Here is a 27,738-nt window from a genome sequence, read left to right on the forward strand (position 1 = left end):
CTTACCATAATTTCAATATTGTCACTGTTTACTTTCTTTTTACAATATCTATCTATCTATCTATCTATCTATCTATCTATCTATCTATCTATCTATCTATCTATCTATCTATCTATCTATAGGCTACAGACAAAGTCCGCTCAGATTTAATTCATTCAGTAACATCAATAACTAACCTGTCATGTAACCTAGTGCAATACAGATTATAAAGACATGTCTGTCTAAAAAGCCCAAAACCTTTTTATTTATTAATTTATTTATTTGTAGTGCAGTTAGAATCTTTCAGTTTTTGTAGATTCTAGAATGAATTAAAATGAGTTAATCGGTTAAACAATTGTTTTGCACAAATGTTCCTCTGGAGAACAGGAATGACATCAGGACGTGTTTTAAAAATAGAGATCAGATGATGACGCATCAGTGTTTGACAGAAGAAACAAGAAAAGCTTTTATACATATATAGAAAAAAACTATACATATGAAAAGACAAGCATTTTTAAAGGAAGGGGTTAAATCTACTGAGGAAATACCCTTGTGTGTGTGTGTGTGTGTGTGTGTGTGTGTTTGAAGCCACTCGTGTGTAGAAACTGCATCCAGTAATGTTTTCAAAATAAAATCCATTTCATGAGTCAAACTTCTCATCCACTCTCAGTTACTACATTCATTCATTTAAATGATTATGACATTATTTTCCTTTTTTATATTATATTTATATTATTGATATTTATGTCTTAATCATTCAACAAAAAAAATATTTTACCTTTTAAATCTAAAATACTTAATAGATTATGTTCAGATCTAACAATTTAGAACTCTGTATATATAGAAATATATACATATATATATTTCTATATATATATGAAATGAAAACACGGTTTTAATTTCAATACATCTTTACAGTAAATTAACCATTTAATGAAATTTATTGATGTAAAATGCCAGTAAAGAACATTATAATGTGGATTTATTTTTGCTGTCTTTATGCTTTTTTCTTTTCTTTTTTTAAAAATATGTTTTATTAAAGGGCTGTAACTGTAAGAATAGAGGCTGTGCTGTACAGAGTCTAAAAGAAAAAAAAAAAAAAAATTTTACTTATTTCCTGATGACCTGCACCTTAAGACTCAACTGGAGTCAGAAAATTTAAGTATAGTGAGTATACTCATCATTCATTCACCACATTTGAAATTAATACATTTTTTATTTAAAGTTTTAATCGAAAGCTCGTTTTAATTTTTAATTGTATTGCAAAGTAGGTTAAAAATTAACACTGCTGTATAAAGCTGTCTTGAGCACTAATGTCAAAATTATATATTCTCTCTCAATAATAACCAGTTTGACTTATTTAAATTCACTCGGAATCAATTAATCAAATGTAAATAAAAGAAGTAAATACATTCATTCATAGTGACAGTCGTTAGTAGGCTTTTATTTTGAAGACTGAATCGCAGTATTTCCGGTATATCTCGCGCTGGCTCTGGTTGGCTTAACTCGATGACGTATGCGTTAACTCGCGGTATAAACAGTGGCTGTCCGCGGTCCTCCGGTGACTAGCCGCTGTCAAGCCTCTCGGGACGGATGAACCGAACCGTCCGGGTCCAAACGAACTCAGCCGAACTCTTCCAAGCACAAACCGAGCCGCTCCGCCCGCTGCTTTTTTTCTTTTTTCTTTTTCTGTAGCGCCACAAACTGTTTTTCACCGGAGCTGCGCAGATAACGGTCCGGACTGGAGGACTGCCCGGTACATTAACGCCGAATTAACGGTCACTACGTAACATTAACGACCCAGCAGTGACGTCAGTGTGGATGTTACCGGAAAAAGAAGCAGCATGGAGTTTCTCTCCGACACAGTGAGGTAACGGGACGAGGTTACCCCCCCCCCCCCCCCCCCTCTCTCTCTCACACACACACACACACACACACATACACATCTGACAGCAGTGACCTGTTGCCGGTTGCCGGTGACGCAGACAGGACGATGAGCGGGGCCGCCGTTCTGCTGCCGCTGCTGCTGCTCAGCGGCCGTGCTGTGTTCACCGCCGCCCGGTCCCTGAACGCACCGCAGGATGGAGGAGTGCTGCTTTTGGACGGACAGACGAACGGTACCGACAGCCTGACCGCAACCGTGACAGGTAACGATTAACGTCAACTGACGTTAAAGTATATGTGTCGTTAATTGACATTACTTTTAATGAACGTTAATTATTAAAGATACATTTCAACAAAATTGAACGTCTGTTGGTGGAAGTAACAAAGTTTGCCAACAGGCTGCATGTGTGTGTGTTTGTGTGTGTGTGTGTGTGTGAGAGAGAGAGAGAGAGAGAGAGACTTTAAGCCATTCTCAGGGACATTCTTCAGACTGGTTAATTAAGGACAGCCGGTGTAAATGGGGACAAACATCCGTCAGTTGGAAAAATGCTGATTTGGGGTCAGTTGAGGTTAGTGTCAGGGTCAGTCTGTGGGTCATGTTAACACTGCAGGCAAATGTGTCCCAAATCTGACTGTTGTGTCCAAATAGTACTTAACAGTGTGAGCAAGTCCCTTCACTAAAGCCCCACACAAACACAGATACAGTGGGATCTAACAAGTTTGTCTGGAGGGAAAGTTACTGCAGCTAGAAAGCTAGCATCAGTCAGCCAGACATGCTAACATTAGCAGCCTGTGTTAGAGCGGATGAAGACAGTTGAGTTTAATCCATCCACCACACGTGTGCTCTTGTATTTCACCGTCACCGACATCCAGAGTCATGAAATGCTGAGTATCACTCCTCTCAGAGCCTCCTGCACACCTTCAACATGGAGAGAAATGGAAAGATTGACAGCCCTAGTTACAGTTGCTAACCTATGATTGGCCAGTCGCTCTTTGGAGGTGGGGCTTAGTGAAGATTCAGTTAGGACTGTATTTGTGTGTGTAACGTGTTCAGGACCCTGAATAAAGATTTTCCTCATTGACCAGTAGTTGTTAGTTGTCGACTGGTCTTGGCTCGTTTATCAGGGGTGTATCGATCACCGTTGGTCCATGTTCTGTTCAGGTCCCGCACCACATTTGAAGACTCAAGGAGATGATTCACTGCCAAAATTTAGAGGAAAATGTACCAGAGCTTTTTTACATTTGAAATAAACAGAAAAGAGACAAAAATCCTGCAAGGAGAGCTCAACAGTCAGTTCTAAACCAAAAGTATTTTTCAGTTTTTCTAATGTTGTCAGGAATATCCTGAAATAATAGTGCCCTCATGAATGACAGTTGTGTGTGTGTGTGTGGCCGTGACCTTTGACCTGATTGAATGCTTGGCCTGTTGCCTGGGTAACGGTGTAACTAATCTGACATCGTCAGCGTCTCTCAGGTAATTGTTCTGAAGTTAAACCACCTGTACAGGCAGGCAGCATGTGTGAGTTTAATTTAGACGTTTGGTTCTGTTGCTACAGTGAACCCGACACACAGAACCAGACTCCGTTTCCTAAAGTTTTATTTTGTATTTCCTGTTTATAAAAAAAATCAAGGATGTGAGCGCGGGAGAGGGTTCTGTCTTAGAAATAAGGGTTCTTCCTGAAAGGCTGAAGTTTTATTCAGGAATGTTTGCTTCTGAAGAACACTTTTATTTTAAAGAAACTGTTTTTCAATGGCTCTTTGTAAGACCAAGGGTTCCATTAAGAACCCTTTTCATCCAAAAAAACCCTTTTTGGAAGAAAGAGTTCTCTTTCATAAAACCCCCTGCGTGGGCTCTAGTTGAAAGCCCTGGAATATAAAAGGGTTCTTGGTAGAACCCCCTAGGTGGGTTGAAAATAAAATAAAATTCTTTGGAATATAAAAGGGTTTTTGGTAGAACACCTTGCTTGGACTCTAGATAAAACCCATAGAAGGTGGAAAGGTTCTGGATGGAACCCCTAGAGAAGGTTCTGGGTGCAATCACTGGACCAAAAAAGGGCTCTGTTTTAGAATCTCTCAAAAGGGTTTCTCACAAGGGTGGAACCTTTCACAGATTGTCGGGGTATATCCCTTTATGTTGGGTTGCAGGAAGTTTTCTTTGAAAGGGTTCAAAGTTGAAGCTTTATAAAAGGTTCTACCAAAAAGAGTTCTGCTATGGGGACAAGCTGAAGAACCCTAAGAAAAATAATGTTTGCATGAAAAAAATTAATGTTAGTATGAAAAAAAAGTTACATTTGCATGAAAAAAGTTTCAATCAAACAGAGTGATGCTAACATTTGGTTAAATGTCTGTTGGTTGTTTTCAGCTCAGTCAGACTGTATGTTCTATGTTTGACCTCTCCTCCTGACAGAATTGGTGTGTTTCAACTGAATTTGTTGGTTTTCTGACACAGACTTCTTTGTTCAGACAGTCCACAGGTTCTCGGTGAGGTTTAAGTCGACCAAAACTGATAATTCCATACATTTTGGACCTGCAGATTTTGTCATATTTCCAGAAAACTTGTAATAAATTTATGAAGGAACCAAAATGCATGACTGTTTTTTGTGACAAAGACACATTCCATCATAAAAATGAAGAGTTATAAGAATCATTGTAAACTCAAAACCGCTGTGATATACATGCTCTTTACATGTGTGTAAAGTTTTTTACTACAACTGTACATTAGCATTAAAATAGTTAGCTTTGCATGAATAAATAACATGAAGGAAAGTGACGCTAGCAACAAAAAAGAAAATATGATATGAAAGAAAAAGGAAAAACAGTTCACAGCTCTTTCCTTTAGGTTTATAATATATTTCCTAAAAGTGTAATAATTTCTTCTTCTTCTAGTCGTGTTGGTCTTGATTTCAGAAGAGAACCTGAAAACACAACAAATAATGATATGAATATTTAATGACGGGTTTCTGCAGATCTGAAAAAGTCTTAAAAAGCTTTGAATTAAAGGTCCAGTGGAATAAATGAAACATAATATTCATCAGCTGAAGATCAGAGACGTGTCTTTGTTACCTCAGAATGAGACGTTTATATCTACAGAGGGAGCAGCTCCTCTGACACGGAGGCCGCCATGTTTCTACGGTAGCCCAGAACAGACAAACCAAACACTGACTTCAGACTTTGACGTTCTCCTGGTTCTGCCGTGCGCTTGGACGGGGAGAGTGTGTGAGACGAGGTGTTTGCAATCTGCAGGCTCACCGCTAGATGTCACTAAATCCTACAGACTGGTCCAGATCCCAGTGCTCCCAGTTTACCCAGTGTGTCTGTGTCCTCAGGTATGGACAGACGGCGGCGCCACCTGCTGGAGAAAACTCGTCCCTTCATCCTGGTGGACGGACAGAGGAGGAGCCTCGCTGAAGCTCTGCAGGTCAGACAAGAAACCTTGCATCTCCAACAGGTCAAAGGTCAGGATGTCAGATCAGTGATGATGTCATCAAACTGGGACTATAGACACACAGCTGATGGTTTATTACTGGTGTTTACTGGTTTTTACTGGTGTGTTAATGTGCTGTTTTGATCTGAGTTTATCACTGGTTGTGTGTTTTTATTACTGTGTTTTGCTGGTCAGTTACTGGGCTTTATTGATGTTTCCCTCATATGTTACTGGTTGGTTACTGGTGTGTTTCTGTTGCTGCTCGCAGGGTGAGCTCAGTCTGGTTTCCATCAAACTGTTCACTGGATATTTGGGATGGGTGGGATACACACACACACACAGCCTTCCTCATTTGACAAAACAAAAGCAGAAGTCGTCCACCCACCTGTTACCATGGTTACCTGCTGGAGATATTTTTGGGGTGTGTTGACTGCTGACAGGCTGTCTGTCTGTGTCAGAGCATTGTGGGATTTGCAGTTGTTGATGACATGAACTGTGAGTGATATTTTCTGACATTTTATGGACCAAACCACTGATGGATTAATCGAGAAAATAACCAGTTATGTTCTGGAGGAGGGACAGGAAGTCATCTGTGTATATTCTGGGTGTCGCCTCGTTCATTCATTAAAACACACAGTTTCCTCCACAGTTACAGTCACTCAGAGTGTTTCAGTGTAATAAGGGAGAGGAAGGAAGCTGGAACGTTGACAGTTTTCACCAGGAGCTTCCTGCAGGGAGAAGGGGAGGGGTGGTGTTAGAAGACAGGCACTTCCTGTGCAGCTGACAGAAGCTCTGAGATCATTTCCTGTATAAATCCCCCCCACACCCACACCCACCACCACCAGCCTCCGACTCCACCCAGCTGGGAGAAAACGAGGAGAAAGGATTCGAGCTGAGGGACTAAAGGAGCAGTCCGCCAAACAAAAAGTCACAAAAAGAGTCCAACCCTCCTGTCTGACAGGGATAATTACAATTAAATTCTAATTACATTATTCATAGAGTCTTTAGAGCTGAAACAGTTCAGGCCTGAGATGTCATCATTTTAGGGTCAAGGCCAGTCGGCCTTTGGTGTTGTCAAAGGTCAAATACCAGAGCAGCAAGGCCATCAAATAAATCCACAGAAATAATGAATGAAGCCTTAAAGATTATGTTATTTTAAGTCCCCCCCAGTTTGTTAATGCTAAACTTTACATAAAAATACATGTTGTAAGTCATGAAATTAATCGCCAACTATTTTGATAATCTATTAGTCATTTTTTAAAGAAGAAAAAAGTCAAAATTCTCTAATTTCAGCTTCTTAAATGTGAATATCTGGTTTCTTTACTTCTCTCTGAAAGGAAACTTAATATTTTTGAGTTTGATTGGTTTAGACTGGTCCAAACTGGTTTAAACAGCTCTAGACTTGTTTAGACTGCTTAAACTGACTTATGACTTGTCTAAACTGATTTAGACCAGTCCAGACTGGTTTATATTGCTCCAATCTGGTTTAGACTGCTTCAAACTGGCTTACTCTGGTCCAAACCTGATTAGAGTGGTCCAAACAGTTTAGACTGGTCTAGACTGGTTTATGTCAGTTCAAGCTGGCTTAGACCGGTCCAAGCCTGTTTAGACTGCTCCATACTGGTTCAGACTGCTCCAGACCAACTTCAGACTGGTCCAAACTGACTCAGACCAACTCAGAGTGGTCCAAACCAATGCTCACACTGGCCTGGCCCAAAATGAGTCAGACGGGTCTATCAGATATTTTATGGATCAAACCACTGATGGATTAATTGAGGAAATAATCAACAGATTGACTTTTTTTTTCTTCTAAAACTCAAAATTCAAGTTAATCTAAAGAAGAAAAGTAATGTTAGCATGCTAATATGCTAAGCTAAGATGGTGACCATGGTAAACATTCTGAGTGCTACATGCTCACTATGAGCATGTTAGCATGCTAATGTTAGCATTTAGCTCAGCCTCACACAGCTCGTAACGTTAATTTGCTGGTTCATCTTCTGCTGCTGCCTTCATGAAACGTGGGATAATCCATGACTCAGTTCATGTCTAATTGTCTTTTTTATGTAAATAAATCAGTTAGTTAAATAAAGCACTGGATGGACTGTTTCTCTGGAGACTAACGAGCTCTCAGGCGGTTTCTTCATACTCTCGGTCATGGTTGACGACTCGCCGCCTCGCCCAGCGTCTCTGCAGTTCTGACATCATCTGGAGAAGGGGCGAGAGACGTGAGCTCACCATATAGACAGAGAGAGAGAGAGAGAGAGAGAGAGAGAGAGAGTGTGTTTAGGGGAGAAGAGGGACAGGGGGTGTCAGCAGATGGTGAGAGTGGGTGAGAGAGGCTGCAAAACACAGTGAGGAGTAAAAGAGAGAGACGAGACATGATGAAGCTACATGCCTGAAAATAGTATTGGCATTCAAATACCAGCTGACTCCTGATTGGTCGGTTGGCCAGTGCGGGGTTTCTGGTTTGAATCCAGACTAAATCAGCAACAAAAAAAAAAGTGAAGAAAAACAATCAGAGAGAATATTTTCTTTGTTTTAATCTTTTAATGTGATTTTATGTTAAGTTTTTTAGATAATAACAGCCTAAATACACGAGGCACTGATGAGCTGCAACAATTAATCGATCATGATAATCACTTAGAACCAATTAACTGATTAATTAATCCTGTCACAGTCTTGTCAATTCAACAATGTACGTCCGGGCGCTCCACCTGTTTTCACGTTTGGACCTGTTTTTCAACTAGTGATCATTCTGGCAATCATTTTTCCACTAATCGATCAGTTGTTTGATCCATAAAATGTCAAAAAATATTGATCAAAGTCTAAGATAGAGGCAGAGTTGTGCAGCTGGAGCTCAATCAGACCCACCCAGCTGAACTCAGCATGACTCAGCCAACAAACACCCCCCCACCTCCATCCTGCTGCACAATGATCTGACCCCACCACAGTCCAAAGTACAGAGAGGGTGGGGAAAACAAACACGCCTCAGAGGGGGAATTCTGCCCATTTTAAAGGAGTACTCCACCCAAAATCCAAAAGTCAAACAGTAAATCGTGCAGCAGGAGGTCACGTCCTCTCAGTCAAGTTCACCAGGTAATTTAATTGATCAGAAAATTCATTTTACTTTCTAACTGGTTCTGAAAACAGAACAAAACTGTACTTTAAGAACTCGAGTCTTTGAGGTCAGTCTGCCACTCGTACACAAGACAAAAATGAGATTCATAACAGCAGATAGAACGAACTCTGAGGTTTAGTTGGGTTTGATATATGGCTGCAAACCGTCACCTCTTTCCTTAATCAATCATTGGTAAAAGTATTGATCAATGAATTTATTAATCATACTCACAAAATCTTTAAACTTCTTTAAACCAAACCAAATGTATTTATCAAAGTTTTATTTCTACAGCAACATGTTCCACGTTCTCTGGCGGTGTTAGAAATAAAGGTTCTAACTAGAACTGTATAGGGTTCTTCAGCTTGTCCCCATAGGAGAACCATTTTTGGTTCCTGTTGGAACTTTTTTATTAAAAAAAAAACACTTGGAACCCTTTCAAAGAGTTCTACCTAGAAACCAGCATAAAGGGTTATGTCTAGAACCATCTGGGAAATATTTTAAAAACCCTTTTATGGTGCAATGGTTCCACCTAGAACCCTCTCTAGGGGTTCTGTCCAGAACCTTTCCATCTTTCTGAGGGTGCTGACAAGACTCCTCCTCCTGTCGTTTGAAAATCATTGTGATTTCAACAAAAAGGAGCAGATGAAGGCTGCAAACAACAAATATTTTGATAGTCGATTGATTGTTGATTATTTTCTTGATCAATAGTTGTTATCAAATGTCATAAAATAGTGAAAAATGTTGATCAGAGTCCAAGATGACATCCTCAGATGTTTTGTTCACAACTCAAAGATATTCAGCTCTATAGTGGACAGTTGACAGGAAAACTATTCTCTCTCTCTCTCACACACACACACTCACACACACACACACACACACACACACACACACACACACACACACACACACACACACACACACACACCTTGACTTCCTGCGGGCTGAGAGGAGAAAGCGAGGAGGCGTTAGACAGGAAGTGTCTCCTCTTCAAAGAGCAGCTCCATTAACAGGCAGGAAAACACACTGATTGGATAACGGATGTACTTAAGCCCCGCCCGCTTCCTAAAGGACTAGAAGAAAGAAGTGACACGGACAGAATAAAGACGGTGGAAGTAGACAGAGTCAGACTGGAGAGGTGTGGACGGACGGCGTGATTGGACCTCAGGGATGTCCTGGATCACTGAGTCCTGCACCACGAGTGACCTTCAGATATAATGTTCATTAATTTTATTTATTAAGTTGTACACACACACAAGCTTTGGCTGGTGGACAAATCATGTCCCCGTCCACATGGACGCCACAGGAAGAGGCAGAGAAACTTCTTCAGCCAACACATGAAAAACCTCAGAGCATAGTTTAGAAATATAAATATTAGAAATGTCACCAAAACTGGATTTTATCATCTTAAGAACATCGACAGAGGAACAACACAGAGACACTGATGACTGTAACGTTCCACTGTCTGTTCTTCTTAAGAAACACATGACTCAGTTACAGTTATTACAAAACTCAGCTGCTAGTGTGTGTGTGTGTGTGTGTGTGTGTGTGTGTGTGTGTGTGTGTGTGTGTGATGAGAACCAGAGAGAGAGAAAACATTGCAACAATTTTAAAGGCTCTGCATTGACTTCCTGTGTGCTTCAGAACTGTTAATGATCTTAGTCCTACTTATTTATCAGATTTTATCATATGAACCCTCTAGAACCCTCACATCTTCTGGCCTTTTAATTTTCCCCAGAGAAAAACTCAAGGTGGTTTTAATATAAATAAAGTCTGATTTATTGATTGATTGATTGATTGATTGATTGATTGATTGATTGATTGATTGATTGAAGTGGAGAATGAAACCTTCACTGTGCTGCTCAGTAATTTAACTCACCATTCAGGACTGCAACTAACAATTATTATTAATCTGTTAATTATTTCCATGTTTAGTCTGTAAAATGTCACAAAAATATGACAAAACATCTTCAGTTAATCACACCATAGTCATTTTATTATGGTTTTTAACCAAAATAAGAATAATGATGTAAAAATTATCATTACCTCTAATGTTGCAAATCATATTTCAATTACAGTATCAGACAAAAAAAGGCCCAGGTTCCTCCCACAGTCTGATGAAGTCACTTGTGTTTGAAAGATGGATTTTCTGATCATCGCAGCCCGCAGATGTGTTTGATTTGTCAGATGTGTGTTTTTTGATTTGTTTCTGTCCCAGGTTTGTCTCTGATCCTCCCGTCACTGACTAAACGTTCTTCCTCCTGTGTGTCTTTAGGACGGTCACCCCGACAGGCTGCAGTGTGGACTGGAGGTCGCAGGACGACTCTTCCTGTTGGACCTGGAGAAGAACCAGTGAGTCAGATTTACAGAGTGACACTGAACACAACATGAACATACATACAGAGTGTGATGATCACGTGACAACGCGTTTGTCTCTCTGCAGCGACCTGCTGCCCAAACCACCAAATGTCTTCTATTACCTGCCCAACGGCACCGGAGTGTCTGTGAGAGCCCACCCTGTGGTGAGTCAGTGAACACACCGCCACCATCTCTCTGTCTGTCTGTGTTGTGTTTACAGCTGTGACAGGTGTGTGTGTTTGTGTGCAGACTCACTGTTATTACCATGGCAGCGTCCGAGGGTTCCCTCAGTCCAGAGTGGCTCTGAGCACCTGCTCCGGACTCCGGTAAGTCGTCTTCAAACTAGGCTGAATTTTATTACGACTGAGATAAAAGATTCAACTCAGAAAAAATCAAGCAAGGACTCTTAAAAATGGTAAAAACTACTTGTATCTTCAGAATATTTATTCTGAAAACCAGCTGAGACAAACTGAAAAAAAAAACTCTCAGGCAAATTCAGAGAAAAACATTTTCTCCTCCAACAACAGTGAAGAAAAATAAGAAGCAAAATCCCTTAAACCTAAAAACCGCTGATCGGGTTTGTTCAGAGTTCAGGATTTACTGTGTTTCAGGTCTTTGTGTTTGTGGTGTGATCTGAGCAGAAAACGTGAGCGACGACATCAGCGTACCTCTGCAGGTCGAACTGATCCGGATCACCGGCAGTGACCTCTGACCTCTGCGGGGGCCTCAGGAGGATTACTGGATTTATTTATGGGCTCACGTGAACAGAACCTGGTCCAGTTTGTCCAGCAGACCGACACAGAACAGATTATCGACCTTTTTATTCATCAGTTTGGATTATTGAGAGCGAAGTGAAACAAACATGAAAACAACTAAAAAAAACAAAGAAAGTTCAGTCAAAGTTTGAGAAACAGACTGAGAGACGATCATGTGACTGAAGGAGAAAACTGTCAACTCCATCTTTAATCCATCATCACTAAAATTAACAATCAATTCATCGATTAAATTTGTATTTACCAATCAACCTCTCAGGTTTTAGTTCCACGTTCTCTGACAGCGTTACATACACCCTTCAAAATAAAACTGATAACTAGCACCATATAGGGTTCTTCAGCTTGTCCCCACAGGAGAACCTTTTATTTAGGTTTTTAAGTTTGGTTTAGTTAAGTTTTGTGATTATTTTAACTGATATAACAACTGTGATGTGATTTGTGATATTAGAGGTATTGATAATTTTCATCATTATTCTTAATAATGTGTTGAAATGACTGGTGTGATTTATTTTTTTAAGAATCTGATGTGTAGGACAGGACGTCTCTGTCTCACCACATTCATTTATTTAAAAGTTTAAACACATGTTGCTCTTCCTGTGATTTTAAAATTGCAGGAAGTCATATGATGAAAATGATAAAGTTTGGATTAATTGTTCTGCCCTGCAGTGCTCAACACTGAACCCTCCTGTGTTTCCTCCGACAGCGGCATCATCGTCATCAACTCCACCCTGAGCTTTGAGCTGCAGCCTCAGGAGGACGACCACCACCACCACGGGGGGGAGGAGGGGAGTGGAGGAGATGGGAGCGGAGGGAGCGGGGCAGGAGGAGGAGAGGATGAAGGACTCCACCTGCTGTTCTCCACCAGCCCTCTAGAGGGCAGCAACGGTGCTGGAGGCTGCGGGGTTTCTCACACTGCCGTCCCCCCCATCCACAGCTCCACACACACTCACACACACCGGGTGAGACAAAAAACTATCAAACAACTCCCAGGGTGCATTTCAATAACAGCTGGCCAATCACAGAGCTGAACACAGAAACCTCATTTTAATAATTGATCAGTTTTCTGACTGTCTTCTTCTCCATAGCAACAGCAGCTGAGGAACAAAATCTGATATCATATTTTTGACCAAATATCTGATATTTATTGATAATTTTGACAATATTGTGACGATGCCTGTTGGTGCTTTCACGAAATATGAACACGATGAGATTTTTGATCAATAATCATCAGTAATGTGGACAAAAACATGTAGAACCAGTTGTTGACCTGTTGCTGTGTCAGTGTTTGACCTCTGACCTCTCTTTGCTCCGTCTGCAGGCGAAGAGAGACATCCTGTCTGAGACCAAATACATCGAACTGGTGCTGGTGGCCGATCACCAGGAGGTCAGTGTGTTCTGATCAATATCCATTAATCTGTTTATTGTTTTCTGAATTAACTGATTCAAAGAGTTCTCCTCTGATTTAGTGCCTCACGCTGACAGCACTGTTGCACAGTTCGTTTTTTTTTTTTTTTTAAGGATAGAAATCAATGCAGCAGAACCAGAGATATCATCTTTTTTATTCCACACGTTCCTCGTGCTTATCAAACCCTGCCAACATTACCCACAATGCATCAGCAGTGTTAGCAGTTGTCTGAGACAGGGTGACATCAGTCGAGTTTTTCATCAGGTTTTTTAAATTTCTGTACTCAAAAACATTTCGTGGTTACAGCCGCCTCCATCTTTGTTATGTACAGTTACCATGGTTACTCCATTTTATTCACATTTCAGAAGCTGAAATCAGAGACTTTGGAGGGTAATTAAATAAAAAATGACTCAAAATAATTAATTAATTAATTAATCCTGTCACAATCTTCTTAATTTTTCAACTAGTGATCAATCTGGCAATAATTTCCACTAATCAATTAGTTGTTTGGTCCATAAAATGTCAGAAAATGTTGATCAAAGTCCAGGATGACGTCCTCAGATGTTTTGTTTTGTCCACAACTCAAAGACATTCAGTAAAGATGTAATATAATATAAATATGTAAATAGTTTTGTAGTAACATGTTTTTGACACATGGCAGAACTTTATTTCATTAAAAGTCAAAATAAATGAAACAGACTGAACAAGTGGCAGCAGAATCAGCTGTTAATGAGTCTGTTTACTTTTTAACTGTTTACTTTTGTGTTTTTCACAGTTCCTGAATTACCAGAAGAACAATAAGACCATCATCTACCGCATGCTGGACGTGGCCAATCAGGTGGACTGGGTGAGTGACCTCAGAAATAAGGGTTCCAAAAGGGTTCTTCCTGAGGGGTTGATGTTCTGACCAGAACCATTTGCTTCCAAAGAACTCTTTTCTGAAGTTTGAGTTTCTCAAGGTTCCATGTAAGACTAAGATATTAAGAGCCTTTTTTTTGGTTCTAGGATTGCTGAAATCCTTTGTTGAAGGTTCTATTTACCCATAATATAACCTTTTATGTCATGGTAAATAGAACCCTGTCGACATCCTCAGTGCAACCCCCTGGGTGGGTTCTAAATAAAACCCTTGGAATATTAAAGTATTCTCAATAGATCTTCCTGTGTGGGTTCTATATGAAGCCCATTATTGTTATTGTTGTGTGTTCGTGTCTCTTTCAGTTCTACCGTCCTCTGAACGTGCGCGTGGCGTTGACCGGCCTGGAGATCTGGAGCGACCGCGACAAGATCCGGGTGGAGAAGAGTCCCACCGACACCCTCAACAACTTCCTGGAGTGGAGGACCAGAGAGCTGCTGCCGCGTCTTCGCCACGACAACGCCCAGCTCGTCATGTAGGAGCGCCGGGTCATGTGACTCTGAATCAAAGCCGCAGGTTCTGATCCCAGTCACCGGCATCACAGATTTGTTTGTTTTTGTTTTGTTCTTGTCTCACAGGGGCGGCTCGTTTGACGGCACCACGGTGGGGATGGCGTCTCAGTCGTCCATGTGCTCCAGGGACCGGTCAGGTGGAGTCAACGTGGTGAGCAGAACAGTCTTTATTTTTTGAACTTTAGAACCAGGAAACACAGCTGAAACGGGAGGGCGCTGTCCTCTGCCATCGCAGCGCAGCGTTTCTCACACACCCCAATAATTGATCAGTTGTTTGATCCATAAGATGTCAGTTTTTATTAGTTTTTCCTATTTTAAGTTCAACGTCTTCATAAAAATGAACAGAAACCGAAACACCTGTTTCTGTCTCTCTCTCTGTCAGGATCACCTGGTCAGCGTTTTGGGCGTCGCCTCCACTGTCGCTCATGAGCTCGGCCACAACTTGGGGATGAGTCACGACACCGCCGAACGGCGCTGCTCCTGTCAGAACGAACCGCGGCTCGGGGGATGCATCATGGAACCTTCGACCGGGTCAGTGCCACAACACAAGCTCTGATCAGAGAGTTCATTTTGCTTCAGAAGTCGTCCAGCTGTGTTGACCTCTGACCTGTGACCTCAGGTTCATGCCGGGTCAGCAGTTCAGCAGCTGCAGCGCTGCGGATCTGTCCGTCAGCCTGCTGCACGGCGGCGGTATGTGTCTGTTTAACGTGCCGCAGCCGGACCAGCTGCTGGGAGGACCTCGCTGTGGAAACCTGTACGTGGAGAAAGGAGAGGAGTGCGACTGTGGCCTGCTGGAGGTACGCACCTGTACACAGGGTATCTGATAAATATTGATTATTTTGACTGATATTGCAATATTAGAGGTGAAAGAAGGGGAAAAACAAAAGAAAAAAAAGATCTCTGATGAGCTCAGAGGTGTCAAATTTAAGATCTCATTTAAGACAATTGAGTTATATTGTAGATCTCACTATTATCTCAAGAGCTGATTAGTGCAGTGAGACAAAAAAGAAAATTTTAAGATCTTAAATTGGGCTCAATGTAGTTTCAGGCTGAGACGAGACAGAAGCTGATCTTATTTTGAACTTTTCCTTTCCTCTCAGTCGCCTCCTCATCTTTCATTCTTCCTCCACCTGCCCAGTTTTCCCACGACGCTACAATGTTTAAGGGAAAACGATAGTAGAATAGGTAGAAACCGTTTACTTCCTCTATGGGCAGAGATGTTTGACACTTCCACCTTTCTGCTGAGGACCCAGCGCCCGCTGTGGTTGAAGGATTGGCTCAGGATTCAAAATGAAACAAAAGTCACGTTCCCGTCTACCTGTCTGTCTGCAGAACTGTCTGATGGCCACAAAGCTTCTGTTATTTCAGGCTTCAGTAGAATTGTATCATGATGAGTCATGTGATTCTCCCGTGTGTCTACGTGTTGTTCCTCCTGTTGATGTGCTGCTGTGCTCTGATTGGTCAGGAGTGTGAGGACCCCTGCTGTAACGCCTCCACCTGTCAGCTGGTTCCTGGAGCTCAGTGCTCGTCTGATGGTATCTGCTGCCAAGACTGCAAGGTCAGACTGAAATAAGGAAAATGTTTTGTTTAAAAAAATATTAATATTATCTGTGCTAGTTTTTCAGTTGGTTAATAACAGTAGAAACTGGATAACTTACTTAAAGATCACATTCATCTTTCTCTCTAAATATTTTGGATTTAACCCTCCGTCCCTCCTCAGCTGCGGGCGGCGGGGTCGGTGTGTCGTGAGCCGCTAGGAGAGTGTGACCTCCCTGAGTTCTGCACAGGCTCCTCCCCTTACTGCCCCCCCAACGTCTTCCTGCAGAACGGAGAACCGTGCGAGGACGAAGCCTCTTTCTGCTACGGGGGAGTCTGTGCCAGCATGAACACCCAGTGCCAGACACTGTGGGGACCCAGTAAGACTCCAGTTTATTCTGGTCCAACTGAACCTAAAACTAGTTTTAAATAGAACCTGAACACGTTTGCATGAAGAAAATTTATCTTAAAACTGAGTCAAAACCTGTTTCAACTGATTCTAAATCTGTTAAAACCAACTCTAAATCTATTTATTCTGAGACTAAAACTGTTTAAACCGAGCTTTAACCTTGTTTATACTGAATGTAACACTAACCAACAGACAGTTCTGGTCTGAAACCAGTTGACCAGTTTGGTTAATACGATGATGACCTGTCTGTCTGTCTGTCTGTCTGTCTGTCCTCAGATGCCACCAGCGCTCCAGCCGTCTGTTTCTCCTCAGTCAACAAACAGGGGAACAAATATGGAAACTGTGGTCAGCTGACCAACGGCTCCTACATCCCCTGTGGAAACTCGTGAGTACACAGACGGTACACAGACGGTACACAGACGGTACACAGATGGTACACAGACTGTACACAGATGGTACACAGACTGTACACAGACTGTATGCAGACGGTACACATACTGTACACAGACGGTACACAGACGGTACACAGACGGTACACAGATGGTACACAGACTGTACACAGACTGTATGCAGACGGTACACATACTGTACGCAGACGGTACACAGGCTGTACACAGACTGGACACAGACTGTACGCAGACTGTACACAGATGGTACACAGACAGTACCCCCGCTGACATCACTTCCTGTTGTCGTGTTGCAGTGATGTTCACTGCGGCAGGATCCAGTGTCAGGGTGGGAGGGAGCGCCCCCTGCTGGGCACCAATGCAGAGATCCTCACCACCAAAGTCCGCTTCAATAACAGTGACCTGGTCTGCAGAGGAACCTTCTTCCACCTGGGAGACGACGTGTCCGACCCGGCCACCGTGGCCCAGGGCACCGCCTGTGGCCCCGGCAAGGTCAGACAGTCAGACAGCGCCCCCCACAGGCCTGGAGAGACCGAATCATTTCCATTATCTGTGACATCACACTTTAAGACCAAAAAAAAGAAGGAAACAGCACAATGGAGTTTGGTTACAGATTAATTTGAAACTGTTTTTGTGTTTCAGGCCTGTTTGAACCAGAAGTGTCAGGACGTGTCGGTGTTCGGTGTGGACGAATGCCGCAGCAAGTGTAACGGTCACGGGGTGAGTGCAGGACGAGTTGGTCACATTTTGACCAGGTAGCACCAACTTAGATTAATTTAATCTGAGATTAGTTCTAATCAGAGTTTAGCAAAACCAGGACTAAAATGAGTTAATCCAGATTTAATTTATATGTAAAGTTTATTCATGTAAACTGAAAGCAAATAAGAGTGTAATTAAAATAAAAATAGATAAATAGAAAATAAATTTGTGTGCCGTCAGGGTCTAGTAAGTCGTCTCTAAAAGAACAAGGAGAGCCGCTAAGTTACAGCTGCTCTGTATTCCTTAACAACCTATGGTCTTTGCTAGCTAGCTAAAAACTTAACAAAATTTAACATTGTTTGTTTGTTAGTTTTAGAATTAAGAAAATGTTATGTTGTTAGCTCGCTAGCGAAAAACTTCACAAAACATCACAGTTCGTTAGCTAGCTGAAAAGTTCACAAAACATTACAATTTGTTAGATAGCTTCAAAGCAAAATGTTACAGTTTCCTAAGTAGTTAAGAAAACATAATAGAAAAACATAGCAACATGTTACATTGTTAGCTAGCTAGCTAAAAAGTTAAAAGCTTACATTGTTTGTGTGCAACTGAAACAGTTAAGAAAATATTCACTTGTTTTCTAGCCAGCTAAAAAGATTGCAAAACACAATAGTTTGCTAGTTAGCTAGCTAGTTAACAAAATATCACATTGTTTCGTAGCTAACTAAAAAGTAAACAAAACGAAACAAGCTAAAAAGTAAACAAAACAAATTTGCTATCTAGCTAAAAAACTAGTTAGCCTAGCTAGCCTACTCATGATGATTACAAGTTTGTTGCAGCATAATTTAAAGTTAAATAATGATTTAATCAGATTTAAAATGAATCCTTGTCGGTACAGCCCAGCCTTTGTAGCACAGTTGAATATTTTATAGTTTTTAATTTTCTCAGCAGGTCTTTGTGTTAGCAGTGTGTATAATGTGCTGTGTGTGTTTGTTTCAGGTGTGTAACAGTAATAAGAACTGTCACTGTGATGTGGGCTGGGCTCCACCTGACTGCAGGTACTCTGGTCTCGGCGGCAGCGTGGACAGCGGTCCGGCCACAGCCGCTCGAGGTACCAAACACTCAAACACACTGTGAGAATAAAGCTTCTCTCTGTCCTCGGTTAACTCCGTCCTCCCCCTCCCCCCTCTCTGTTCAGAGTCCGACCCGGTCCGAGTGGCTCTGCTCGTCATCTTCCTCTTCATCCTGCCTGTTGTCCTCCTCTTCCTCGCTCTGCGCTTCCCTCGATTCCGCCGGAGCCTCTTCTGTCTGGGACCCAACAGCCCGTTTCATAAAGCTCGACAACAACACAACCGGTAACCCTCACTGACTGTGTGTGTGTGTGTGTGTGTGTGTGTAAGCTAGCTAAAAGTTTATATAAAATTTACAGTTTATTCGTCAAAAAGTTAATAAAAATTAGTGCGCTAGCTGTTTAAAATAAATAACAAAACATAACACCAGTAGTTTATTGTAGTAAAATTTCTACAGTTTATGTAGTTGTTGACAAATACATGAATATATAAATGTTTATTAAGAATGAAGATGCTGAAAACTACATGATGTTTTATAAACATCTAATAACTATTAATAATTGCTGAATGTGTATTTGATAAAACATTGTCTGATTCTGGTGTGTTTTCTTACCCATGATGCAGTGTGACTCACTGTGAGATGTTGGGTTTGGAGTTTGACCCCGCCCACGTCTCCAGGTACTGCTGGTCCTGCTGGTCTGTGGTCTGTCCCCGTAGAGTCAGAGAGGTGAAGTTTTAAAAATTCAAATTAATTAATAATATTTTTAATCTTCACCTCCCTGACGAGCTGCCTGCTGACAACAGATTTTTCCTACTGTGACACAGGCCCTGAACTCCTCGTGTTGTGTTTAAGTGATGTGTGATATGTTAGTCATCATATTGTGATGATGTTCTAGATCTGTTGTTCCTGTTTCATCACAGCTGTTTGTTCCTTAAAGTGAACTGAACAGAGTTTATATTACACCGTTCTGTTGACAGACAACATGGCTGATAATATTCTAGAATACAAATAAGGTTCTAGAGGGTTCTTCCTGAAGGGCCGAGGTTTAATTCAGAACCATTTGCTTCTGAAGAACCCTTTTTTGAAGAAAGAGTTTGCCAAGGGTTCTTCATAAGACTAAGGGTTCCATTAAAGAACGTTTTCATCCCAAGGGTTTTATCCAGAACACACCTAGACAGATCAAACAAGAACTCTTTCATATTCCAAAGGTCCTGTGCATAAACACCTGAGTGTGTTCTCGATTTAAAGAAAACCTTGGAATATATAAAGGGTCTTGTTAGAACCTCTTGGGTGGGTTCTAGATAAAGCAAGTCAGTTTTATAAAAGATGTTCTCACTCATCAGTGTTTTTTATTTCACTTCCTGTCAGGACGCCGGTGATGGAGCGAGCAGACGGCAGGAACGGAGAACAGGTCCGGCCTCTCAGATACCACCTGAACCCACCAACTGACATCCCACTGACTCCGCCCCACAAAGAGGTAACCACAGCAACCACACCCCCACTGCCACCTCCCAATAAGAGTCCATCAGGTAAAACCTGTTTTATCAGGACTGTTGGTTCTAAAAGGGAACTTCTCTGAATAAAGGCGTGATATTAAATCATGATGGTGGATGATGATCCTCAACTGACGGAAAACACAAAACCTCTGAATGTTGTAAAATCCTCCACAGAGGAGCTTTAAACCCTCAGACACGCTGCTATGCTGCTGTTACTGTTCACACCTGTTCACACCTGTTCACATGTTCACACCAGGTGAAGCAGTGGAGTGAAGCAGTGACATTCTGTTGAGTAAAGCTGTGTCTTCTTTATTAAAAATGTCAGTGGGTGTTTTTGAATGTCGGTTCCGGTTTCTGGTGAATCATGTGACAGAACGGATTTCTACATGGATTTATTGTGAAAGAAAAAGTGGAAGGAAGCGACACAACATCTCTGCTGTTTTTTTTTCTTCCTCCTGTGAGCTCACATTAACACTCCTGCTTGTTTGACCTTTGACCTCTGGTTGATGCTCTTCTCCTGCAGAGACATACAAACGTAGACGCCACATTTGGATTGTACGTCAATGTTGCCTCCATTTTGGACAGGGCGACGCGGCCTGTGAACAAAGACACCTAAACTGAGGAGCTGCGTTTTGTTTTAGATAAAAAGCTCGATATAAACTTGATCTTTGTGGACTAAGATAAAAAAAAACAACTTTTTTTCATACTCCATGTAGACCTTGTGGCTCAAAACGCCGCGCGAACCGAACGCCATGGATAAATGTGGCATCTACGTGTGTATGTCTGTGTCCTGTGCATGTATCAGCTGTCACTCTGCATCTGCTTCCTGTTTTCTCTCCTATCAGGTTCATGACAGACCTGCTCCTCCCACTAAGCCACTCCCCCCCGACCCTGCCCTAAAACTCCCACCGCAGGTAACCTCACCTGACCTCACCTGGAGGTGTTCACGTCTGTGTTCATGTGTCGCTGCAGCTAACAGACAGTTAGTTCTGACTCCTGATTGGTTGTTGTCTGACTCGTGTTTCTGTCTCGTCTCCGTCTGATTGTCGTCGTGTCGTCACTGTTGTCCCGTCCGTCTGTGCATGATGAGTCATTTAGTCTGAAGTCGAGGTCTTCACGGGTCCAACACTTTGGAACTTTGAAATTAAAGGGAAAAATCACCACTGTTCATGTGTTCATCCAGTCAGTGTTGATGGAAAATGTCCTCAGTTGAAACAAGAAATTTCTCAATTCTGCCCTAAAAAGAAAAGGGAGTTTTCCTGCTACAGAGTCTGTTGTTCTTCCTGCATCCAGTGATGTCACAGTGATGTCATTGGTGTTGGGATATTTCAGCTCGTTGTATTTTAAAGCAGGATTCAGGACGTCACTGATGTTTGACCCTGATCTGTTTACATCAACAGTTTGGAGAATAATTTGATGAAACACAGAGGTTTTAGAGGAACGTGAGCCTGACTGTTTGTTTTAACAGAGTGCTGCAGGAGTGAGTCCTAAAACCCTCAGACCAGTGATCATGTGATCATGTGATCAGCTGGTTCCCTCGTCTGGAAGTCAGTGAGTTTGTTGTAGGGACGTCACGTTACCAGAAGTTTAGTGGTTGATATCAGAGACAGTGAATTTCCTTTCTTGATATTTAATTTTATACCACAGAAAAAAACAAAAACAAGAATAAAATTCAGCCGTTGTTGTTTTTCTCTGCCACCTGAAAAAAAAAGTCTTCTGAAATTCAGGACAAAAGACTGAGGAGGAGAGGTGAACATTTCTGTTGTAACATTTTTTTAATTCAGTGAAGATGTGACACATTTTTACAGCCTTACCTCACGGTTGTCTTAATTTTTATTTTCTGCACTGATCTGAAATCCAGTGGAAAAATCTCACCAGCTGTTTGCTGAAAGAAACTGGAAATCAAAAAATCTGTCATCCCTGCAGCACTCTGCCTGTCTCGTGTCCTGTTGTTCACTGCCTGACCAGCAGGTGGCTCTGATACCTGAAGCATCCTTTAACCCTGCTTTTATTTCTGCTGCTTCAATCTGTCAAACAGCGTCCAGCCCCCCCCACCAAGCCTCTGCCCCCCGACCCCTACAGCCAGGTACAGTCACCTGTAGAGTGTAGACTCACTGTCTGTCCTGTGTCTGTCTGTCTGCAGCACGTGTAGAGACCGCAGAGAAATATTTATTTATTTTTTAAGGACCAAACAACTGATCGATTAGTGGAGAAATTATCGCTAGATTGATCACTAATTAATACATTAATACATAAGATTCTGACAGTGTTAATTAATTGATTAGTTGATTGTCATTATTTTCTGACATTTTATGGACCAATCAACTATCAGCAGATTGATCACTAGTTTAAAAACATGTGAAAACAAGTGGAGCGCATGGATGTACATCCTGCAGAACCACAAAACCAAAACCAAAACCACTCTGGGTGAAATAGTCCCACAGATTCACACCATGTGTTTATTATAATTAAATATAATTACTGACTGGTTGATTGACTGTGATGATGGATTTTGTTGTCAGTTCGGACTTTTTCTATCAAATTTGTGCCGTTCAACAGAAAACTTCCTGAGCTGCTTGTTGTTTCCTGTCAACGGTGCAGATTTGTGTGTTAAAGTTCACCAAAGTTGAGCTCCAGATGAAACTGAGTGATCACATTGAAACAAAAAAAACAGATTTTGGTCTGAGGTTTTCACGCTCACACACACACACACACACACACACACACACACACACACACACACACAGACACACAGGGCTCTTATTGAGACAGCCTTCATGATGAAGAGTGACACAACAGAACAGAAACCTTCACAGTGAATCTGCAGGCTGGTAACAGCTTTTACTTTTCTGTTGGACCTCATGATGTGACCACATCTGTCCACTCAGCTGCTGCGTCTTTTAAACATCTTCATGGTCCAGCAGGGGTCACGCTTTCGTTGTTCAATGACGTGAATTTAAATAATTCAAAATAGTCTGGCTAATCTGGGGCCGCTGGACACATGGTGCCAACATTAGTTAACTCAGTGGTTCCCAAACTTTTTCTGGCACACTCTGCCTTTGGGAAGCTGATAAAAGTTGGAGCACACACTTTTAATCAATCATTAACTGTTGATAGAGATGATAAAACAAGAATTCAGAAATTGTATTTTAATGAAATAAAGATCAGCAGACTCTTGTTTATTTCCCCTGCACAGATCATGTTCAGTCACTCTTGATTTTTCTTGCGGTCGTCTGTGTTTCAAAACCTCATCCTTGAACTGGGCTTGTTATTGGAGCACAGAGGTTCCTCTTTCCTTCAGTTTGTCTCTGCATGCAGCATTAATAAATATATTTTAAATGTAATTTGATGAAGGATATTTTGAAATGAAAGCAGGAAAATCAGCTGTAGAATAAAACCAGAGCTCCTCTCGGCATGCTGCCTTCTGTCTCAAACATCTGTCTGCTGTCTGAAGCTTCTCTCTTCCTCCTCACTAACCTTCCAGCTGCTGGTGAGTCGACCAGCTCCGCCCAACAAGCCACTCCCCCCTGACCCCGTCACATCTGGACAGGTACACCACACCTGCACGCTGGTGGCTGTTAGCATGTGGCTCGCATGCAGACCGACTGTGATCAAACTGATACTGAATGAAGTGATGAGAAGGTGATCGATCAGCAGAAAGACATGAACTTCTGCCTGATTGATCGCTGTGATCTTTGTTCCTGATTGGTGACTCTGTGATTAGTTTTGATTGGTTGAATGAGGGGTGAGTGTTGGGAGATGTAGTTTAATGAGATGATTGGTAGAAGTGATTGATTTCATTAACCATCAGCAAAAATCAGCACTTCCTGAAAATTTTTCACATTAAAAGTTTATTAGGAAAGCTTTTTGAAACTACCAAAAGGCTTTTAATTTGAAACATGGTTGCCAGAGGTGTTGAGTTTTGTTGACAGTAAATGAAAAGCAGATCAAGACGGAGATAGAAAAGTAGAAGCGAGTGGAGAAGTGTGTGTGTGACTGCTGGTAGCTGACTGATAAGATGAAGCGTTAATCTGTGGTATAACAGGAAACACATTAAGATTCGGATTTTTTCCCATCATCCTCTCTTCAGGTCCCTGTTCCATCCAGACCTGTGGTGCCCATAAAGCCCCGCCTTCAGGCAGCGCCGCCCCACCCCCACATACCCCCTCACCCCGGCTACAGCGCCAACACCAAACCACCACCGCACAGAGCCGTGGCCCCTGCAGCCGGTCCGAACAGGTACGACTGACGGTGAAGAGAGACATTACAAAGTTTTTATTACGCTTCATAATTACAACATGATGATAAAAATGAGGAGGAGGAGTTTTGGTTTTGTGTGGCAGTAAAGAGCCTCACAGATCAGGTTTGACTTTTCTGTAATTTTTCTGTTTTCTTCTGTTTCTTTCATGTGATGCTTGAAATCACAGAGTCTCTGTTGTTCCTCTCTGCAGACGACCTCCTCTTCCTCCGACTCGACCTACAAACCCTCAGAAAGTCGACTCGTCTCCGCTTTAACAAACTCAGTGGGATGATGGGAGTTTATGTGTTGAGATAAAACCTGATGAATATGATGATGATGATGACTTTATTATCCAGTTTGCACTCAGTCGTCGGATTTCTCTCAGAGCCTGTAAATAAACGCTGATGTACCTGCAGCTCAGTGCCTTGCTCAGCAGCACCTCAGCAGCAATGATGTCGAACCCGCGACCTCTGACTGACGGCTGCCGCAGATGATGTCACAGCGAAGTGTCTTGGTGTCGACGTTACAGCGCCCCCTGGAGCCAGCAGGGGGCTCAGTGCCTTGATCGAGGACCCTGAGATGGGGATCAAACCTGTGTGACTGCTAAGCAGAGTGGTTCCCAAACTGTGGTCCAGGGCCCTCTGCAGGACCCTGAGGAGCTTCCTCTGGAAAATAGAAATATTTTTTAAATTCAAATGTTTTTTATCAAAATGGCTGAATGTGGAAGGATTTTCTTCACTCCTGCAGTTCAGACGGACAAAACTTTAATAAATGGGATCATCTCATCTTGGACTCGGACTAAACCTTCTTCAGTATTTATTAAACTGGATTTAGTCGCCATGAGTTTGGACTAAACCTTCACGAGATGGTTTAAAATCACAGACTAACCCTTTACCAAAAGGGGAACGATGTGGAGTTGAGAGTTTGAGGTTCTGCTGTTTTTATACCCACGGGATGAAAGGTTTGGTTTGACAGCAGATGAACCACGCTGGGTTTTACGACGGGTTTGGGGTTTAAAAAAAAATTGAGATTTTGAGAATTAAGTAAAAACATATAGAAATTAATCATAATTTTATGAGAAAATTTGAATATTTTGTCTGAGGATGAACATTAGGGTTTTGGCATCGTTATCAGAACAACAATATCACAACTTAATTATTGAAATGTCACAACTTTCACTCAAAATATTCAGACTTTTTTATTGATATATCTCAACTTTTTTGTTGAAATCTCAGACTTTTTGTCCCTAATCCTCCATTGTTGGGATCATATTTCAGCTTTGGTGTAAAATCTTTATGATCGCTCACAAACTTCTTGCTGGAATGAATTTCTTTGACAGGAAACTGCAGGAGAGCTGAACTCGTCCTGTATCTGGGGTCTTTGTTGGACTTGTAAGAAGCCTTACCTGATCAAGAGGAGATCTGGTTCTGCACCAGTAACCCTGTCTGTTTCTGCTGGATCAGGTTCTTATTTTTCTAACCCGCCTTGAGATCTCTGTCGGAGACGTCAGGAATGTCATGAATGTTCCATAAAGTTACGCCAAAGACGAGCTGGATGGATAATCGAACAGATGCTGTGAGATTTATCTGATCAGAGACACTCGAGCCAAACTTCTCAGATGACAAGAACTTTGACTGAATAAAGAGTCTGAAACCAGAAATAATTGATCAGAGACCTCAGTCAACACGACTAGAAATCAGAATCTGTTATTGAGGTTTAATAATCAGTCCAGAATCAAACAAATAAAAACACTTTTCATGAAGTCAGAGCAGAGAAACAACCCTCTGCTTCTTCTCAAAATATTCATCAGAAAGAAAATGTCTCTTCATGAAAACTGAGCAGAGTTTTAAAGGTCCAGTGTGTCAGATTTAGAGTGATTTAAATTCAGGGGTGTAACGGATCACAGCTGTCCCGTGTTTCGTACGCAGACCAGAGTTTTACTTCAGTAGCTCTGCCCTTTTCTAAACTGACCACAGCACACATCTGTCTTGTCTTTTCCCTCTGCAGTATTATTACTTCAAAAACAGTCACATGATCTCCAGTGACCTCATTTTCACTGGTGGAGCGATGCTGTCGTCATAGAAACTGATCAGAAGATTGTGATATTTACTGAAACTTTGGTGATATCAGCCGTCTGACACACACACACACAGCTCCTCTCAGCTCACCGGAGCAGCTCTGTGTCTGTCTGTCTGTCTGTGACTGTGCTGTGAGTGTGAGTGTGTCTGTGCTGATTGGCTGTTACTCATCACACCAATCAGATTGTGCTGTGGGCTGGACATTGAGTCAGACAACAGTGTCGTGGTGTATTAAACTGTACAGTGTATAATTATCTATTATATGTACTAGAATATAACACAGTATAGTATAGTATTTGAAGTATACTGTATTGTATTATTATTATTATTATTATTATTATTATTATTATTATTATTATTATTATGGTGATGACTAGAGACAAACAGAGATCAAAGCCAGGTGCATTTTTTAAATAATTTAATCCTTGTTTTTCTTTTGTGTTGATCTGAAAAGTGATCTGATCCGTGACTTAAAACCGCGACACAATCTGAACAGTGAGTTTTGTGATCCGTTCCCCCCCGACAGAATGTGGTAGAAATGTAATCTAATATTCATCGGTCTGTTTTCATTAGTTTATAATCACCTGAAAATAAGAAACTTTCATGTCTTTCATAAGTTTCACTCCGCAGGTTCTCCTACGAACCTGGAAGGGGAAGTTGAGACGAGGTGTTTTCACTAAATTCTGCTCACTGGTCCTTTAAATACTGAACATGACAAAATGTGTCGGTGTCATCAAGTTTTTATTTTCTGCGATGATCCTGTCCCATGAAAGAAACCCACAGACAGGAAACTGAATGTTTTCACCCGATGATCCTTAAAGAGCAAACATGTCTGATCAATCAGGCTGATTGACTAAATGATTGATTGATTGACTGACTTGTATTTGTGCTGTTAGCATCCTGTTGTGCTCACATGTTTGCTGCTAGAGGAAATATCCTCAATAAAACCGACTGTTTCTACCTGATCTTTTCTTTTCAGCGTCTTAATCATCACCTGGACAAAATGTCTTTATTAACGTGATAACTGACGTCTCCGCTCTGTCGTCTTTCAGCTCCTCCTGCAGGATCCTGAAGTGGTTTCAGCTCAGCCGAGGAGGACGCCGGTAACGTTTCCGTCCAGCGCCATCACAGAACCGTTTTACATTAAATCAGAACAAAGTTATCTCAGGGAACTTTTCAGACAGAACAGGTCTAAACTTTATAAAGATGGTTTTTCCCACCAAGAAAAAGCACTGAGGAAACTGTGGTGAGAACAAGCTTCTTATTAACAGGCAGAGATCACAAGCAGGGTCCAGGTTCTTTATTGAGGGTGGAGGCCATCCAGCGGAACCAGAAAGAGAGAGGGGGAGGGGAGGGAGGAGATCAGAGAACATACAGGAGCACAAAGCAGCTTCAACTTAAACTTTCAAAGCACGAGCCTCTGGTCCACGAGTCCTTCTGTG

The 27,738-nt window shown here is 41.7% G+C and overlaps 1 protein-coding gene across 1 annotated transcript; it reads left to right on the plus strand.

Annotated features, from left to right (window-relative positions):
• Nucleotides 1-1,886: 1,886 nt before the first annotated feature.
• adam15 (ADAM metallopeptidase domain 15) lies at nt 1,887-25,790 on the plus strand. The gene is made up of 25 exons (XM_084727388.1): nt 1,887-2,126; nt 5,190-5,281; nt 10,678-10,754; nt 10,846-10,924; nt 11,010-11,086; nt 12,237-12,492; nt 12,858-12,917; nt 13,714-13,785; nt 14,157-14,326; nt 14,430-14,514; nt 14,746-14,894; nt 14,983-15,160; nt 15,829-15,921; nt 16,084-16,279; nt 16,585-16,693; nt 17,012-17,207; nt 17,358-17,435; nt 18,411-18,522; nt 18,610-18,766; nt 19,851-19,959; nt 20,824-20,896; nt 22,003-22,064; nt 23,463-23,528; nt 24,069-24,217; nt 24,430-25,790. The coding sequence occupies exons 1-25, from the start codon at nt 1,973-1,975 to the stop codon at nt 24,491-24,493; spliced, it is 2,913 nt and encodes a 970-aa protein (XP_084583514.1). The 5' UTR covers nt 1,887-1,972; the 3' UTR covers nt 24,494-25,790.
• The last annotated feature ends 1,948 nt before the right edge of the window (nt 25,791-27,738 follow it).

This window comes from Lutjanus erythropterus, chromosome 9, assembly GCF_056507025.1.
Source record: "Lutjanus erythropterus isolate fLutEry1 chromosome 9, fLutEry1.hap2, whole genome shotgun sequence".
Classification (NCBI taxonomy): Eukaryota; Metazoa; Chordata; class Actinopteri; order Lutjaniformes; family Lutjanidae; genus Lutjanus; species Lutjanus erythropterus.

What these genes read in the sequence shown, in the direction of transcription:
- adam15 (XM_084727388.1), top strand. Translation starts at nt 1,973, where the DNA reads ATGAGCGGGGCCGCCGTTCTGCTGCCGCTGCTGCTGCTCAGCGGCCGT. An exon ending in CCTGACCGCAACCGTGACAG is followed by an intron (nt 2,127 to 5,189) that starts GTAACGATTAAC and finishes CTGTGTCCTCAG; the next exon opens with GTATGGACAGACGGCGGCGC. An exon ending in GCAAGTGTAACGGTCACGGG is followed by an intron (nt 17,436 to 18,410) that starts GTGAGTGCAGGA and finishes TGTTTGTTTCAG; the next exon opens with GTGTGTAACAGTAATAAGAA.